Genomic DNA, 20,809 nt, shown 5'->3' with positions numbered 1-20,809 from the left:
GGCAAATCAAACATTTTGCAATAAATTCTGAAATTTCTCTTTTCATACCAGGCCACCAATATGTCTTTTTCAGATCACCATACATTTTTGTACCACCCGGATGAATAGAATACATACTATTATGTGCTTCAGAAAGAATATCATTCTTTAAATCAGAATTATTTGGAACACAAACCCTATTATGATAACGCAACATACCTTCATCATTAATACTGAACTCTGAATCTAAATTATCCTGAACCATTTGCCGTTTCAGCACCAATTTTGGATCTTCATTCTGCAGCTTTTGAATTTGTTGAAGGAATATAGGTTACTTTCAATTCTGCTAATACAACACCTTCTTTATTAAGAGCCAAATAAGCATTCATTGCCCGAAGTGCAAACAAGGATGACTTTCGACTAAGTGCATCAGCAACTACATTAGCTTTCCTTGGATGATAGTCAATAACCAAATAATAGTCTTTTAGCAACTCTAACCACCGTCTCTGTCTTAAGTTCAGTTCCTTCTGAGTCATTAAGTATTTCAAACTTTTGTGATTCGTATAAATATAACACTTCTCACCATATAAATAGTGTATCCAAATTTTTAAAGCAAAAACAATTGCAGCTAACTCAAGATCATGTGTAGGGTAATTCTTTTCATGTGGTTTTAACTGCCGTGAAGCATAAGCCACCACCTTTCCCGACTTTATTAACACACAACCCAAACCATTTAAAGATGCATCACTGTACACAACATATGGTATACCTGATTCTGGTTGAGTCAAGACTGAAGCTTCTGTTAACATTTTCTTTAACTGATCAAATCTCTTCTGAAATTCATCAGACCATACAAACTCAACATTCTTCTGTAATAAACGAGTCATTGGTGAAGCAATCATGGAAAAATTCTTTACAAAACGACGATAGTATCCTGCTAATCCCAGAAAACTTCGCACTTCAGTTATATTCTTTGGTGTTTTCCAATTCACCACTACTGAAACTTTACTTGGATCCACATGAATTCCTTCAGCTGCTACAATATGACCTAGAAATCCAACTTCATAAAGCTAAAACTCACATTTACTAAATTTTGCATATAACTGCTTTTCTCTCAAAGTCTGTAGTACAATTCTCAAGTACTGTGCATGTTCGGATTCTGTCTTTGAATAGACTAATATGTCATCAATAAATACCACCACAAATCTATCCAAATAAGACTGAAAAATTCGATTCATTAAATCCATAAATGCAGTAGGGGCATTTGTTAAAGCAAAAGGCATTACCAAAAATTCGTAGTGACCATACCGAGTTCGAAAAGAAGTCTTTAGCACATCACACTCTTTAACCTTCAACTGATAATACCCAGACTAAGGTCTATCTTTGAGAACACTGTAGCACCTTTCAGTTGATCAAACAAATCATCGATACGAGGTAATAGATATTTATTTTTAATTGTTACCTTGTTCAACTATCTGTAATCAATACACAATCGCAACGACCCATCTTTCTTTTTCACAAATAAGACAAGTGTACCCCAAGGTGATGTACTCGGTTTGATGAACCCTTTATCCAATAACTCTTGCAACTGTGTCTTCAACTCTTTTAACTCAGCTGGTGCCATTCTATATGGTGTTATTGATATCGGAGTTGTACCCGAAATTACATCAATTACGAATTCAACCTCATGATCTGGGGGTAAACCAGGTAATTCCTCAGGAAACACATCAGTAAACTCATTAACAACTGGCAATTGTTCCATCTTCAATTCAGAACCCCGAGTATCAAGAATATAAGCTAAAAATGCTTCATTACCCTTCCGAATCAATTTTCGAGCTGCAAAGGCAGCTATCACATCTGGAGCAGAAGCTTCTTCCCTTGCCCGGATAGCATATGTACATGCAGGTACTCTTGTTTCTGATTGGGCTGCAGTATCTCTTGTTCCCAAACGAACAGTCCGAACAGCACTGCTTTGACCCGAACGTTTACTTTTCTGAGGAGTATTTGCTTGCTTCTCCCCTTATTCTCTATCTTCTTTTAACAATTGAGGACAGTCCCGAATAAAATGATCAGTTCCACCACATTTATAGTAAGCTCCGGTTCTTCCCCAACATTCACCAATATGAAATCTACCATAATTTTTGCATCTAGGTCTCGGAATATTTTGCACACTACTCACACTAGCTGCTGGTTTCTTAGTTACTCCGACATCTTGTTGAGTTATTTTACTTTTATTCGATCGTTCTGAAATTGTAACAGGTTGACTAGAATCATCTCTGAACTTTTTAGCTGGAAAAGTTAAAGTTGGTCTAGAGAAACTTCTTTTGTATACCTCTTTACCTCTTTTTTCTCTATACATCTTTTTGTTATACACTTCTTCCATCTTTTGAGCTCGATCAGACAGAACCACAAATTCTCGAATCTCTATGCCTCCAATCATCATTCTAATTTCATCATTAAGCCCTTCTTCAAATCTAATGTACATTTCTTCCTCGGTCGGTACAACATCCCGAGCATATCTACTGAGATTCACAAATTCTCTTTCATATTCGGCCACTATTTTATTCCCTTGTCGAAGATCAAGAAATTCCCTCTTCTTTTTATCTAAATATCTCTTTCCCACATACTTCTTTTTAAATTCGTTTTGGAAGAATTCCCAGGTAAGTTTATCCGCAGGTACCACTGCCTCAATAGTTTCCCACCAATTATACGCTTCTTCTTTCAATAGCAAAACTGCACACCTTAGATAGTCCTCCGGAGAACACATCACCTGTTTAAAAACTCTCTCCAAACTCTTTAACCAATACTTTACTTTAACTGGATCATCGTCTGATCTCCCTCGAAATTCTTCAGCTCCAAACTTCCTGAGTTTTTCAATCGGTGTTCTTTTGCTAGATTCATCTATTAAAGGAGGAGCAACCGGGGTTGTAACTGGTGGTACAGTAGGGGGAGGAGGAGGAGGTTGTTGTGCCTGACTTCTTCCTTGTATTGTTTCACGATACCACTGATTCATTAACCCGTAAATCATATTTTTAAGTTCTTCCTCTCTCATCAAAGAAATCGGAACATTACCACTTGTTCCCTGCTCAGTAGTCTGTATTCTACTATTAACTTCCTCTTCTTAACTGGCACCATCGGGTCTATCAAACATCTTTACAATCTATAACAAAAATTAGTAGTTAGATCGGATCATTCACATCACACTATCACAGATTTATATGGCATGTATTTCTAAATAATTTACACATCACATTCGTTTCGAGAATCGACTAAACCAAAGCTCTGATACCAATAAATATAACGCCCCCTTACCCGAGACCGTCGCCAGAGTCGAGCACGAGGCATTACTAAACTTATTTGAGCTCTTAAACAAATTCAAACAATTTATATCATACTTTCCAGACAAGCTGTCCAACTGCATCACAGTCGCTAAAAAAAATCATATCTCGAGTTACAAAACTCGAAATCCAAATCCATAAATTTTCCCCAAATCTAGACTCATATATCTACTTACTAATTTTTTTCTAGAATTTTTGGTTGGGCCAATTAGTACAGTTTATTAGTTAAAGTCTCCCCTGTTTCAGGGTTCGGCTACTCTGACCCCTGTGCACTACTTACCAAATTTCTCCTTGTACAGAATTCAAATAACCATGATGTTTGTTTCTCTTAAAAATAGACTCAATAAGATTTAATTTCATATTTTATTCATCCTCTAATTAGATTTTCATGATTTATGGTGAATTTTCAAAGTCAAGCACTACTACTAACCAAAAACTGTTTTAGTACAAAATATTGTTAACTAGTTTATAACATCTTTATTTCAATTCATTTAAAGTCTATACATGCCATATAAATCTTTAAACATAAAACAAAAGCTACCGGAATTGATCTGGATAGTGTGCCTTGTTGTGTTGATCCGATCTACCAACTTCACTTTAATTCAATCTACATAAAAAATATCAAACAAGCACAAGTAAGCTTATTGAAGCTTAGTAAGTTCATAGGTTTAAAAGTAATGCTTACCAAACATAATATTTCCAAACAATACCAAAACATTTACTAAAGTTTCTTGCCATTCACAACCACTGTTATAATACTTTACATAGTTGAGCTCAACATTAACAACTACTCAATCTCTTTCATTTGGTTCACTTCTCTTGTATTACTTATTATCAAATTAGGAAACGGCTTACGAAATTGAGTACGTCGTTGTTCAGTGCCACGATTCATAACTCAGTATGGTTTTCCTCATTGAAATACCATACCTACATTTTACAACTCATTATGAGAAATGCAATACCTACGTTTCTTAACTCAGTATGGATTTGATAATACCATACCTACATTTCACAACTCAGTATGGATGATACCATACTTACATTTCACACTTTGCCATGGAAAAACCATGGTCTTATCTGTCAATTCATCGCATGTCATGATACGAACGTACTCAATTCTGCGCTTTTCCTAATTTGCATTTCCACATTTATTCTTTCATTAACAAAATTTTCACAATCCCACAACAAATTCATATATATAATAACACATTATATCATTCAATCATTCACAAATAAACATTTAAATTCAACCATATGAACTTACCCGGCTAATTTGTAGAAGATATTAAAATTTAGGGACTATTCCGTAACTTTTTATTTTCCTCGTTCTTCTTTGGATTCTTGATCTATAATATAAAATATTTCCACTCATTAGCATTTATTTGATTTCTATTTCACTTCACAATTTATGCTCTTCAACTTTAAAAATTGCACTTTTACCCCAAAATTTTCAATTTTTACAATTTAGTCCCTCCTCAATTCACCCATCAATTGAACTAATTTTCATCAATTAACACTTTATTTTATCATTATAAACTATTTCAAAACCTTTAATATTCTGAATTTCAACACCAACCTTCAATTCATAACTTTTTCACAATTAGGTCCTAAATACCATTTTCTATCAAAATCACTTAATAAAACCACCTTAATATGAAATTAGAACTTAAATTTCATAATAATTCATCATAAAATTTCCTTACCCATCCAGGGTAACTTCCAATTTCACCCATAAAATCAAAAACTAATGAATTATATAAGTGGACCTAATTGTAAAAGTCATAAAAACATCAAAATTATCAAGAAAGAGCAAGAATTAAACTCACATGATGTAAAAATACGAAAAAACAGATTTCTCCAGACCTTATATGGCGTTTTGGCTGAGAAAATATGAAGAGATCTCTAGATTTTTCAATTTTGTCCTTATTTTATATGTTAAAATTGTAAAATTTCCAATTTTGCCCTTATTTCCCTTATTTTTCTGCTGATTTCTTGCCCTTTCCGTCCAGCCTATTCACTTTTAGGCTTAATTTCTCTTTAAATCCTCTTTCTTTTAACACTTGAGCTATTTAATCCTTCTAGCAAATTTTATTTTTTTTTACAATTTAGTCCTTTTTATTTAATTGACTACCCAAACGTTAAAATTTCTCAACCAAACTTTAATACTAACTAAATTACACTCCATAAATATTTATAAAAATATTTATAGCTCGATTTTCAATTTTTGAGGCCTCGATAACTCGTTTTTGACTCGTTTGACCTTATAAATTCTTTTAATTCACCAAATTCACCAATTCAAAAATTGGTACCTAGTTGATTAATTAGTGTCTTAGTGTCGAAAATTTGAAAACTTGAAAGAATTTAAAATACGATCCCTCTTTGTAAAGAAAATGCTCAAATGTTAAAGACCTTCTCGTCTCAGAATATAAAATGTCACATCCAGTAAGTTAGGACACGACATCTTGAATTTTCGAGAGCGAGCTTGCCTTTTATATAAAAATTCATGTATTTCAAAAGGTTATTCAGTTAGTTAAGGTGAACGAGGAAAATCGAAACCCAGTAAGTTAGGGCACGTTTCCTCGAATTTTCGAACACCGAATATTGCCTTTACTTGCAAAAATCTTATTTCGAGGTAACAAAATGCCATACCCGGTAAGTTAGGGCACAACACCTCGTATCTCCGAGAATAAGCATTTTTCAAAACTCATGTCGCGATTTAAAAGAGTATTCCGTTATTTAGGTTAAAGGAGAAAAATCGAAACCCAGTAAGTTAGGGCACGATTGTCTCGAATTACCAAATACGGAATATTACTTTTATGAAAGAATTATTATTGGGTTGGATATAATGATAATAATAATAATATTAAAGTAAAGTAAATAATAATACTATATATAAATATATATATATATGTATATAATAGAAATACACACTACTATATAATAATAATAAATATAGAAATACAAAAAGCAAATATAATAAAAATATTAAATTAAAGTAATAAAAAATAATACTATATATAAATATATATATACATAAAAATATACACTAATATATAATAATAATAGTAATAGCAAAAATAATGAAAATATGAGTAATATTAATAATATATTAGAATACAAAAGTAAAGTAATAACAATAGAGGTGATAATATAATAATAATACAAACAATAATACATATATATATAATAATAGTAGTCAGAAATAAAAAATAATAGAAGTAACAATAAAGATAGTAATAATATAAATAAATATGGAGAGGGCATATATAATATAATAATAGTATAAATAATAATATATACATGAGAAATAATAATAATAATATAAATAATAGTAAAAATAATAAAATAAAATAAAAATAAAACAAAGCTCTCAACTCTCTTTCTCCCTCTTTTCAAATCCGGCCATTGGTCCGGCTTTGCTTCGGTCACAGACCCCCACGGGCTGCCGTCGGCGCCACCGTACACGGCGGCGGGACCTCAAAAAAACCTTTTTCGGTAATGAAAATATGGGTAAGCTTCTTACTTTTATTTTTACTTTCGTATAAAAAAACAAAATAAAATTGAAAGGAAAACAATAAACAAACAAAGAACTTAAGATAAGAATAGACAAAAGAAACCACTTTTGCTTTGATCTTTGATTAATCTCCAAAAACTAGCCTTTCCAAAAAACCAAAAAAAAACCCCCTTTCTAACATAGTCTTGAATGGCTTTTATAGCCAAATTTTACAAATAAATTTTTTGTAGGCAAGTGGAGTGGTTGGGGTGGTTTAGTGGAGTGGTTTAGTAGGGTGGTTGGAGTGGTTTAGTGGAGTGGTTGGAGTAGTTTAGTGGAGTAAAGATATTTAGATTTTATTTCTTTTATTTTTTTTGGGGTTGGGTTAGTGTTTTGGGCTAAGTTTTGGGCTAAAGGTTTTGGGTTTGTATTGGGTTTTAATTGGGTAGTTGGGTTATATTTATTTGGGCCCAAAATTGGGCTTGTACAGCCGGAATCGAGCACGAGGCGTTACTAAACTTACCTTACAACTTAATCAAGTTCAAATAATTTATTTTATTTCCCGCAATAAACTGTCTGTCTGCGTTAAAGTTGCTAAAAAATCATATCTTGAGTTACGAAACTCGAAATTGAAATACGTAAATTTTTCCTGAAACTAGACTCATATATCTACTTACTAATTTTTTTATAGAATTTTTAGTCAAGCCAATTAGTACGGTTTATTAGTTAAATCTCCCCTGTTTCAGGGTTCGGCTAATCTGACCTCTGTGTATTACAAATAAAATTTCTTCCTATACAGAAATCAAATGATTATGCCGCTTATTTCTTGTAAAAATAGACTCAATAAGGAATCTATAAATATATATCATGACTTCTAATTGTTTTTTTAAAATTTATGGTGAATTTCTAAAGTCAGAATAGGGGATTCAGAAATCAATCTGACCCTGTTTCACTAAAACTAAAGGATCTCATAAAATACAACTCATTTACCTATTTTGATTCCTCCATATGAAAATAGACTCAATAATCTTTAATTCTATCTCTCATTCACTATCTAAGTACATTTATACTATTTTTAGTGATTTTTCAAATCCACATCATTGCTGCTGATCAATACTGTTTTAAAGCTAAATTCACCCTTTTTCATGATTTCCATGGAATAACTAGCATTTAGGCATACATAAAACCAAACATGTCTTCGATTAGCCATTCCAATAGCTAACCATCATCAAGCATTTTCATAACATCCATAAACCATATCATAATATTATACACTCAAAATGACTGCTATGCTATACATGCCATACGCAAAATGAAGCGTCTAGCTATACCAAAATAGTTCTTGATGATAGTGTGTCCGGATCTCCGACATGCTTTATGATCCCCGAGATAGCTTGACAAAACTATAAAAGAGAAGAAAAATAAAGGGGTAAGCATTAAGCTTAGTAAGTTTGCAAGCAGATAAATAACAAATTTCATAAGAATTATTTTACTTATCTTTTTCCTTATCAAACATACATGAGCATTTTATACTTACCTTTGTTCTTCTATCATTAGTTTATCTTACCTTTTTATGTATAACTCGTTTACCTTATGTTCTCTTTAAATTGTCCCCGTTGAACCACTTGGAATACTAAGGATACACGGGTACCTTACCATTTCCATGACTTGTCATGGTCTTACGTGGTATCCTTGCCTTACGAACTCACCAATGCCATGCTTTGGCATGGTCTTACATGGGACCTTTGCCTTATAGTAACTTATCAATGCCATGTCTTGACATGGTCTTACATGATTTCCTTGCCTTAGAAACCTTACCAATTGCCATGCCTTGGCACGGGCTTACATGGTATCCTTAAACCCTAATGTCATGACATTTGTATCCTACACATTCCTAAGGTTCAACCGGGACTATCCGAAATTACTTCTCCTTCAATTTATGTTGGAGTCTTCTTTGAATAATTTCATGAAATAAATATACACATGCTGGAAAATTAACAACAGTAACATAAAATAATAGAAAATTGTATTTATTTACCGCAAACTTACCTCGAAACAAAATACAATCAACTATATCGATTTAGTCCTCTATCTTTTTCTTTCCCCGATCTACCTCCGTATTTCGTTCTTCTTGATCTATAATAATAAATTTAGCTTATTTAATACCCACATTTATCAAAACAATCCTTGACTCAAACTTTGACAAAATTACACTTTTGCCCCAAAACTTTTACATATTTACACTTTTACCCCAAGGCTCGGAAATTAAAATTCATCCTATTTTTTTATGTTTTATGACATACTGATCATTTTTCCCTTCTATGGTAACATCAAATTCTCACTCTAACATGTACTTATGAACATTAGGTATTTTTACCGATTATGTCGTTTTACTCGTTTTTGCTTAAAATCGCTTAGCAAAAGTTGTTTAACATAAATTCAAGCTTCATATTCTATCATAAAACATCAAAATAAACATATTTAACCTATGGGTATTTTTCCAAATACAAACCCTAAGTTAAATTATTGCTAGAATAAGCTTAAGCAAGTTACCAGGACTCCAAAAACGTAAAGAACATTAAAAACGGGGCTTGGAATCACTTACTATGGAGCTTGGATGCTTGAAACAAACCCTAGCTATGGAGAACCCCTTGATATTTGTCCTAAGGAAGAAGATGAGCATATTTTGCCATCTTTTTCCCTTTTTTAATCTTTTAATTATCATATGACTAAAATACCCTTCATTAAAATTTTTTGTTATTTCTACCTATGTATATCTTTTTTTGTCCATGAAAATATAATGGTTTAATTACCATTTAAGGAGCTCTACTTCAATTATGCACTTCAATTTAATCCTTTAACATTTAGAATTCATATTTATCAACTTTTGCAATTAGGCCCTAATATGCAAATCGGACATGCAATCACTGAAATTTCTGATCGGTACTCTAACACATACATCTAATCACTTGGTAAATCACAAAATTTAATTGAACTAAACTTTTCTATTTTGGATTCGTGGTTTCGCAACCACTGTTCCGTTTAGGCCCTATTTCGGGATGTTACATTTCTCCCCCCTTTAGGGATTTTCGTCCCCGAAAATCTTACCTGTGAAGAGATTTGGGTACTGTTTTTGCATAGCCTCTTCGGGCTCCCATGTAGCCTCGTTTATCCCATGTCTATTCCATAATACTTTCACAAGTGCAATACTTTTGTTCCTTAATTGCTTTACTTTTCGAGCTAGAACCTTTACCGGTTCTTCACCGTAAGTCATGTCTGGCTGAATCTCAACCTCTATCTGAGAAATCACGTGTGACGGATCTGAACGATAACGACGTAGCATAGACACATGAAATACATTATGAATCTTTTCTAGCTTAATCGGCAAAGCTAACAGATATGCTAATGGTCTGACTCTCTCAATCACTTCAAACGGTCCAATAAAACGTGGACTTAGTTTGCCTTTCTTTCCAAATCTGAGAACTTTCTTCCACGGGGATACTTTCAAAAACACTTTGTCACTAACTTGATACTCAATCTCTTTTCTCTTCAAATCCGCATACGACTTCTGTCTGTCTGAAGCTGCTTTTAAGCAATCTCTGATGACTTTTACTTTCTTTTCGGTTTCTTTGACCAAATCAATTCCGTAAATCTGATTTTCCTTAAGCTCTGTCCAATACAAAGGTGTGTGACATTTACGTCCATATAAAGCTTCATAAGGTGCCATCATTAAACTCGACTGATAACTATTATTATAGGCAAATTCTACTAATGGTAAGTACTTTTCCCAACTGCCTTGGAATTCTAATACACAACATCTAAGCATATCTTCAAGTACTTGGATAACTCTCTCTGACTGACCATCGGTCTGAGGATGGAAAGCTGTACTAAAACTCAACTTTGTGCCCAAAGCTTCTTGTAACTTCTTCCAAAACCGTGAAGTAAATCTCAGATCTCTGTCTGAAATAATTGATAATGGCACTCCGTGTAATCTGACTATCTCTGAAATATACAAGTTAGTCAACTTGTCAAGTGAATAATCCGTATGAACAGGGATAAAATGAGCCGACTTCGTTAACTTATCAATCACAACCCATACTGCATTTTTCTTTCTCGGTGTCAATGGCAATCCTGTCACAAAATCCATAGTTACTTGGTCCCATTTCCACTCAGGAACTAGAACAGGCTGCAATAAACCTGAAGGTACCTGATGTACGGTTTTTACTTGCTGACAGATTAAGCATCTAGAAACAAACTCTGAAATATCCCTTTTCATTCCTGTCCACCAGTACATTTTCTTTAAATCATTATACATCTTTGTACTACCTAGATGAATAGATAAGGAACTACTATGTGCTTCCTGTAAAATCTTTCGAATAAGCTCATCATTCTTTGGTACACATACCCTGTCTCTGAACATCAAACAACCGTTAGAACTGATCTAAAAATCTGACTCTATATTCGACTCACACTGAGCTCCTTTAGCTAGCAACTCACTGTCATTTTTCTGAGCTTCACAAATTTCTTCAAGAAACATCGGTTTAGCTCTCAACTCAGCTAAGATAAAACCATCATCTGATAAGGCTAGGCTAGTATTCAAAGCTCTTAATGCAAACAAAGATTTCCTACTTAAAGCATCAGCAACAACGTTTGCCTTACCTGGATGATAATCGATCACTAGTTCATAATCTTTAATCAAATCTAGCCATCTTCTTTGCCTTAAATTCAAATCTTTTTGAGTCATCAAATATTTCAAACTTTTGTGATCAATGAATATTCGGCACTTCTCACCGTATAGATGATGTCTCCAGATTTTTAGCGCAAAGACAATTGCAGCTAGCTCTAAATCATGTGTCGGATAGTTTTTCTCATGTGGCTTTAGTTGTTTAGAGGCATACGCAATTACCTTTCCTTCCTGCATAAGTACACAACCAAGTCCATTCGAGGACGCATCACTGTAAATCACAAACTCCTTACCTGGTTCTGGTTGTACTAAAACAGGAGCTTCAGTCAATAATGTCTTTAACTTGTCAAAACTCTGTTGGCACTTCTCAGTCCATTCAAACTTGACATCCTTTCGTAGCAATCTTTTCAATGGAGTAGCTATCATGGAAAATCCCTCTACAAATCGTCTATAATATCCGGCAAGACCAAGAAAACTTCTAACTTCTGATACATTTCTAGGAGGCTTCCAATCAACAATGGTTGAAATCTTGCTCGGATCAACCTTGATACCTTCACCTGAGACAATATGTCCAAGAAAACCTGTAATACCCCATACCCGTACCTGAGACCGGGATAGGATACGAGGCATTACCGAAATTTTCAGAATAATTTCAATTAATTTTATATTATTTAGTATTCATTTTCATGTTTCATGTAACATCCTTTTCATATATTCAATTCAAAATATCATATAAAATACGATATAATACTTAAATTGTCATATTTACATGCTCATTCAGGGTATCCGAACCTACCTGACTAAATTGCAAAAATACCAAGATTTAGGGGCATATTGGTAATTTACCATTTTCCCAAATTTCACCCAATCTTAAATTGATAATTTCATTCAATTTATTAATTTAGATAATAAAACAATTTATTCCCTTCAATTTAGTCATTTTTACATTTTTACAAAACTACCCCCAAAGTTTTACTTTTATTCAATTTAGTCCATGAGCTTAAAACATACAAATTAGCCATGCTAACTGAATATTCGTATATATTTTTCCTCCTCCTCCTCCTCTCCATTCCACATCCTTAATGTATATAACATTCTTATAAGTATGATTTCACAATTTACTTATTAATACTCACATCAATCTGTTCACACGAGTCATAGTCACTCAATTATTTATAATTCGAGTTACAGAGCTCAAAATTAAGATCCGTAAATTTTCCCTAAAACTAGACTCACATATAATTCCACCATAAAATTTTAAGAATTTTTGGTTTAGCAAATTATTACAGTTTATTCATTTAAGTTTCCCCTATTTCACTATCCAAGAGTTCTGACCTCTCTTCACTAAAAATTAATTATATCACAGTACAAAACTCGGACAATGTTCCCATTGATTTATATTGAAAATAGACTCATTAAGGATTTTAAGTATATAAATTTGAGACTATAATTAATTTTCTCCAATTTTTAGTGATTTTCCAAAGTCAAAATAGGGGAACCCGAATTCATTCTAACATTGTCTCACAAAACTCATTATATCTCATAATTTACAAATCCATTGCTTACACTGTTTCTTCTATAAAAAAACTAGACTCAATAAGCTTTAATTTCATATTTTATTCATCTTCTAATTCGATTTATACAATTTATGGTGATTTTTCAAAGTTAGTCTACTTCTGCTGTCCAATATTGTTTTAGTTCAAGATGTTTATTACCATTTTTCCTCTAAATTTCAAAGGTCATACAATTCAGTCCTTGCTCAATTAGCCCATCTATTAAGCTAATTTTTCTCAATTAACATTTTATTCCATCATTCTAAACTATTACACAATCTATAAAAATCAGAATTTTAATACTAAACCTTAATTCACAACTTTTTCACAATTAGGTCCTAAAATCAATTTCTATTGAAATTACTTGATAAATCATCAAACAACAAAATCAAAGCTTCAAATTCATTTTATTTCATCATAAACAGCTAAAACTTATCAATGATAGCTTTTAATTTTGTTCATAAAATCAAAAACTAATGAATTAAACACTTGGACCTAATTGTAAAAGTCACAAAAACATAAAAATCTCAAAGAAAAGGGTAAGAATTGAACTCACAGATGTCAAAGTATGAAAAACCAGCAGATTTCAGACCTCCCATGGCGTTTTTGCTGAAGAAAAATGATGATATCTCTAGATTTTTCAAATTTGTCTTGTTTTATATGTTTAATTTGAAAAATTTCCCATTTTGCCCTTGTTTCTCCTTGTCTTTTTTGCTGATTTTCTTGCCCAACCGTCCAGCCCATACAATTTGGGTCCAATTGCCTTTTAAATCTCTCCTTTTTAATCACTTAAACTATTTATCACAATTTAATAAATTTTGCACTATTTCAATTTAGTCCTTTTTAATTAATTGACTAACCAAACGTTAAAATTTTCTAACAAAACTTTAATACTAACTTAATAACACTCCATAAATATTTATAAAAATATTTATGGCTCGGTTTATAAATCTGAGGTCTCGATACCTTGTTTTCAACTAAATTTACCTGACTAATTCTTTTAAAATCGCAAAATTCACTAATTAAAAATAATTCTTTTAAGTTCGCGCTTGGCCTATAATTATTATTTTTTAATATTTCTAAACTTACTCGTCGGATTTAGTGATCTCGAATCACTGTTTCCGACACCACTGAAAAAATGGCTGTTACAAAACCAACCTCTTGTAACCAAAATTCACTTTTGCTGAACTTGGCATACAACTGATTATCTCTCAGAATTTGTAAAACTATTCTCAAATGCTCTGCATGCTCAGTTTCATCGTGAGAATAAATCAAAATATCATCAATGAACACAACTTGAAACTTGTCTAAGTACGGTCTGAAAATTCGGTTCATTAAGTCCATGAAAATGGCAGGAGCATTAGTCAAGCCGAATGGCATCGCAAGGAACTCATAATGACCATACCTAGTCCGAAAAGCAGTCTTCGGAATATCTGAATCTTTAACTCGCAATTGATAATATCCGGATCTCAAATCTATCTTGGAGAACACTATGGCTCCCTTTAATTGATCAAACAAATCATCAATTCTAGGCAGTGGATACTTGTTCTTTACTGTTACCTTGTTAAGTTGTAACAGCCTAATTTTCAGTGGTATCGGGAATAGAGATTTGAGATCACTAAATCCGACGGGTGAGTTGAAAATATAATAAATTAATATCTATGAGTCAAAAGTGAATATAAAAGCATTTTTGAATCAGTGAATTTGGTGATTTAAAAGAATTAATTAGGTAAATTGGGTCGAGAATGAGGTATCGAGACCTCGACTTCATAAACCAAGCCATAAATATTTTTAGAAATATTTATGAAGTGTTGGTGAGGTAGTATTAAAATTTTGTCCGAAAATTTTGACGTTTGGGCAGTTAATTAAATAAAAAGGACTAAATTGAAAAAGGTGTAAAAGTTGCTAAAATGATTAAATAGCTCAATTTTCAAATGAGGAAGGACCTAAAGTGCAAATAAGCCCAAAAGAGATATTTTGGGCGGCAATAGCTGAGAAAAATTAGGAAATGGGTGAAATAAGGGTAAAATTGGAAAATTGCCAAAATTAGCTAAATAAAAATGGGACTAAATTGGAATATCTAGAATTCTCTTCATTTCTCTTCATATTTATCAGCTGAAAAACAGCCATGGAGGAGGGTTCAAGCTGGTTTTCATACTCTAGCTTCATATAATTTTAATTCTTGCTTTCTCCTTGAAATTTTTTATTTTTGGACTTTTACAATTGGGTCCAACGTACTATTTCATTAGTTTTTGATTCCATGGCTAATTTTTGAAGTTTTTATGGATGAGTACTGGAAGAATATGATGAAAAAACATAGAATTGAAGCTTTAATTTTGATATATTGTGATTTTATCAAGTAAAATTGATGAAAATTGTTTTGGGACCTAATTGTGAAAGAGTTTGGAATTAAGGTCTAGTGTTAAAGTTCTGGTTTTCAAGGGTTATGAAGTAGTTTAAAATGATAGAATAAAGTATTAAATGAGAAAAATTAACTCAATTGAGGAGTTAATTGAGCAAGGATTGAATTGTATGAATTATGAAATTTGGGGCAAAATGGAAATCAATATTTTGCACTAAAACTATTTTGGGCAGCAGTAGTAGTCTAACTTTGAAAAATCACCAAAAATTGTAGAAATCAAATTATAGAATGAATAAAATATGAAATTGAGTCTAGTTTCTTATGAAAGAAATTACGTAAGCAATGGAATTGTAAATCATGAGATACAATAACTTTTGTGAGACAAGGTCAGAATGATTTCGGGTTCCCCTATTCTGAATTTGAAAAATCATAAAAAAATTGGATAAAAATAAATAGGGGCTTAAATTTATATGTTTAGAATCCAGAATGAGTCTATTTTCAAGAGAAACAAATGAGGACATCATTCGAATTTTGCACGAGAAGATAATTAATTTTTAGTGAAGAAGGGTCGGAACTGTCAGACAGCAGAACAGGGGAGACTTCAATTAATAAACTGTATTAATTGGCTCAAGCAAAAATTATGAAATTTTTATGGTAAGATGACATGTGAGTCTAGTTTCTGGGAAAATTTATGCATCTTAATTTGGAGTTTTGTAGCTCAAGATAAAAATAATTTAGTGACTATGACATGGATGGACAGCTTGAATTATTCACATAAGTAAATAGTGAAAATTATGGATGATGTTACTTACAAGTGTGTTATTTATATTAAGGATGTGGGTGGAGAGGAGGAGGAGGAAATATACATATGTGTATGAATGACTTGTGTATAAATTGATCACGTGCCCGATTATAATAGATAAATGTTGAATTAGAAATGATATAATGTTTTATTTGGAATATTTATTATGAAATTATGATTATCGTTATAATACAAAAATTGAACTTGTGAATTTATATAACTAAATTTTAGTGATCATTTGTTAATATTATTAAATTTCAATATTATTTTATGAATGGTGATTAATATTTATGTATGTTAATTGTTATGCAAATATATTTAAATTATTTGTAAGTGTTTTGTACTTCTTGGTAATGCCTCGTACTCTATTCCGGCGACAGATACGGGTAGGGGGTGTTACAATTTTGGTATCATAGCTATGGTTTAGTCAGTTCTCGGACCAAACGTAGTATATGTGAAGTCTAAAAACACATGTCACTAAAATATGTGATAGTGTGATATCTCTCGACTCTAATGAAATTTGTTTTACTTATAGAAAGAGATATTTTTTTTTCAACCAAGCTAATTCTGATAATGCTAAAAGCGATACTCAAGTATACGAGTAGAAAGTTGATTATGATGAATCGGTACCAAAAAAAAACATGAATAAATGTTTTATAATACATGTCGATGATGAATATTATGTTATATGTATTATTAAAAGCAAATTATATTACTACATGAAATATTGTGCTGATGACTAAATTACAAAATATATAAATGTAATATATGAAGTACATGATAAGGATTATTAGAGAATTATGAATGAATAGTGAATTTTGAAATATATTACATGTATTGAAGATACAGAAGATATAAGTATATGAATTATTGGTACAAGGATTAAATTGTAAAGCATGTAAAAATATTATGCGAAAGATGTAAAAGTGATATACATGTATGAAATAATTTGCCCAAGTAGACAAGATTGGAACTACTAGGATGTTAAGGGACCTCAGCATGCTCTATGAATATTAGCACTCCGGTGCTCTCTGAATATTAGCACTCCAGTGCTCTCTGATTATTAGCACGCTAGTGCTCTCTGATATTTAGCATGTCAGTGCTCTCTGTTCATTAGTGCATAATAATGCACCTCTGTATAAGGGCTCTATATCCGAAGTGTTCTATCTAGTCTACTGGGCCTCTGTTAAGTAAAAAGTAAACAATTTTCGTTACAAGGTAAAGGATTATGCCTAAGTAAAAATGTTAGTTATGATGAAGCAGAACTCGTAAAAGTACAGATAAATGTTTTATAGTACTTGAGAATGATAAATGTTATATGAATAAATACATGAAAATTAAATTATGAGGCTTTACGATCTATACCCCTTTACTAATAGAGTTATATGCAATGAAATTCATGAGATTTATATTCATTAAGTTCAAAAGTAGAAAATGAAAAGTTTAATAGTTGAGCAATTGATAATACAGTCGGAACTGAGAATGAGTTAATAAGTAAAGATAGGTTCTGAATAGAAATATCATGTTTTTTCTGAAAACTAGCTGAAATATATAGTACCACTGTTAAAGAAAGAAGTTATTTATAGGAAAATCGATTTATTCAGACATGGTATTTACAGAATAGTTAACTAAAAATTTCTTTCGAATTATTTTCTTGAATGAACTGAATGATGTGAAATTATTAATGAATATATTAGTCAATGAATTGGTGAATAAAAAAAAAGAGAAAAGAAAAGAATAAGAATAAGATATTTGAACATAGCTGTTGCAATTGGGTAATTGGTATAAAATGGTAGATATACATTATATGTTAAAGGGTGAATTAAGTAAGGGAGGATGATAAGTGAAACTAGAAGGAATAATGAAGAGTATATTCAGGTGAAAAGTTCCATGTTTATGATAAGAGTTTGAAGAACGATAAGAGGGTTATAGGTCATTAATGAATTAAAAATATATATACATAAGTATATGAAATCGAAGAGACGATTCTCGGATCAAATGAGGTGTGTAAAGTGTTTAGAAATACATGCCATATAAATCTGTGATAGAGTGACGTGTATGATCCGATCTAATTTTTGTTTTACTTATAGACAGAAAACTTTTCAATCGAGTTATTTTAGAAAGTGTTGAAAGTGACACTAAGGTGTCTGAGTAAGAATGTGTTTATGATGAGTTGAAACTTGGAATGGTATGAAAAAGAGTTCATGATATGGATGTGATGATGTATGAAATAAAATAATCATAAAATGAGAAATATGGAAAAAGGGAAATGAAAGAAAAGTTTATCTTGTGATGAGTGCGCCTATGTTGTTTTGTATTTATATGATGTTATGTTGTTAATAAATGCTATGTTAGATGTGTATATATATATAAGAGCTAAAAGTCGAGGCTTTACAATCTTTACCCCCTATCATTATAGTATTATATAATAAAGTTTATGAAATTTATATTGAATAAGGTCACAAGTGTGAAACAAAAGAGTTCAAAAAGTGGAATAATTAATAAAGTGGTCAGAGATAAGAAGGGTTTAACAAGTAAAAACGGTTCTGGAAAAGATGATAGATTGTTTTGAAAATCATTCAAATTAAGTGATGCCACAGTTAAAGAGGAGGACAATCAACTTATCTAGGTATGTAATACCCCTACCCGTATTCATTGCCGGAATAGGGTACGAGGCATTACCTGAGTTTACGAATTAAATTTTTTTTTATATTCAATATAGCCCCTTTATAAATATCTAACATTCCCTACAATGTTAAATCGAGACCAATCCACATCAACCAAATCAATTCAACATATTTTCAAGATAAATTCATGCATATTTATAAGATAACGTCATCACATATCTAAAACCAGGTTTGTTAACCATACTAATGGCTAACTTTATATTCATTTCACGTTAACATTTACTTTGTTAGTTTATACATGCCATTGATTTCCAAAATAAAGTTTCTTTATATACCGAAATCCTGAGGTTGACAGTGTGATGTGTCTCCGACCAAATCCGACCTCCGAGCTCTTAACACTACAAAACAGGAAAAAAGGAAACGGGGTAAGCACTTTGTGCTTAGTAAGCTCATGTAACAAGAATTATACTTACCTAATATTTTCAATACAATACAATAAACATCCATATATCCATTCAATGCATTATTACCCTAATATGCACAAACTCAACATTCAAGTTAGTACAATAATTTCCATGTACCAATAATATATACTATGATTGATGAGCTCGTCAATACCATGATTTCTATTTCCTTGTTATTTTTCCATATTTATCCCGTTGAATTTCTTGGAATTTCCGATGGATTTTCAGAGATACACTTTTAGTACATTTCCGGGTCCGTCAATTCATATTCATGTGCGCACATATCCATTTCAGAGAGCACACTCCCGCGAACCTCAACCTTGCAGTGGGATTACCAGTCCAGGCTAAATCCCCTGCAACGACAATTACTCTAATGAGCTTGGATCTGAATTACCAGTCCAGGCTAAATTCATACCCTAATTCGGATTACCCGTCCGGGCTAAATCCATTTTCCACATATTCTTCGGGAGGGCTATATCAAGATAGGATCACCCGTTCAGGCTAGATCCTTTTTACCGTCAATTCCTTTTCAGAGATCCATCGAATTTTCCTTTCATTCAACCGGGATTTCTTCCCATTTTATCAAATATATCAATGTTTCATAAATTTTCATACAATGAACATTCAAATCATATTTACATCAATAACATACAATCTCAAGCATTTCAGAATATAATTCAAGTTACACGAACTTACCTTGATACTTGTTTGTAAATAGTAAAAATCTACTAATCCCGAACTTTTTCCTTTTCTCGATCTAGCTTCGTATTTGAATCTTCTGGATCTAAATAAATAAATTTAATTATCAATTTAGTACATTTCATGTTCATATGCAACATTCTCTATAATTCAGCTATTATTTATAGTTCATTCAAAGCTGTCTACTTGAGTCACAGTCACTAAATTATTTATAAATTCAGCTACGGAACTCCAAATTAAGATACGTTAATTTTCCATGAAACTAGACTCATATATATTTCTACCATAAAATTTTCAGAATTTTTTGTTTAGCCAATCAGTACAGTTTATTCTTCAAAGTCACCCCTGTTCTGTTGTCTAACAGTTCTGACCCTTCTTCACTAAAAATAAATTATCTCTTTATACAGAATTCAAATGATGTTCTTGTTTGTTTCTATTAAAAATAGACTCATTCATAATTCTATACATATAAATTTAAGTCCCTAATTATTTTTATTAAATTTTTTATAATTTTTCAAAGTCAGAACAGGGGAACCCGAATTCATTCTGACCTTGTCTCACAAAATTCATTATATCTAAAAATTTAAAAATCCATTGCTTACAATATTTATTCTATGAGAAACTAGACTCAATAAGCTTTAATTCCATGTTTTTTTCATCTTCTAATTCGATTCCTACAATTTTTTGTGATTTTTCAAAGTTAGTTTACTGCTGCTGTCCAAACTGTTTTTGTGCAAGCTGTTTATTACCATTTTTCCCCTAAGCTTTTAATAAATGATAATTTCGTCCCTACTCAATTAGCCTCTCA

The 20,809-nt window shown here is 31.8% G+C and overlaps 1 protein-coding gene across 1 annotated transcript; it reads right to left on the bottom strand.

Moving 5' to 3' along the window:
* Positions 1-272: 272 nt before the first annotated feature.
* Positions 273-2,992, bottom strand: LOC107902854 (uncharacterized). Its single transcript, XM_016828967.2, has 4 exons — positions 2,159-2,992; positions 1,636-1,972; positions 749-1,027; positions 273-415 (listed from the first exon to the last, which is right to left on the bottom strand). Exons 1-4 carry the CDS (start codon positions 2,990-2,992, stop codon positions 273-275), a joined length of 1,593 nt encoding a protein of 530 aa, XP_016684456.2.
* Between the last annotated feature and the right edge of the window lie 17,817 nt (positions 2,993-20,809).

This window comes from Gossypium hirsutum, chromosome A05, assembly GCF_007990345.1.
Source record: "Gossypium hirsutum isolate 1008001.06 chromosome A05, Gossypium_hirsutum_v2.1, whole genome shotgun sequence".
NCBI classification, from domain to species: domain Eukaryota; kingdom Viridiplantae; phylum Streptophyta; class Magnoliopsida; order Malvales; family Malvaceae; genus Gossypium; species Gossypium hirsutum.
This window is presented reverse-complemented; position numbering and strand designations above follow the sequence as displayed.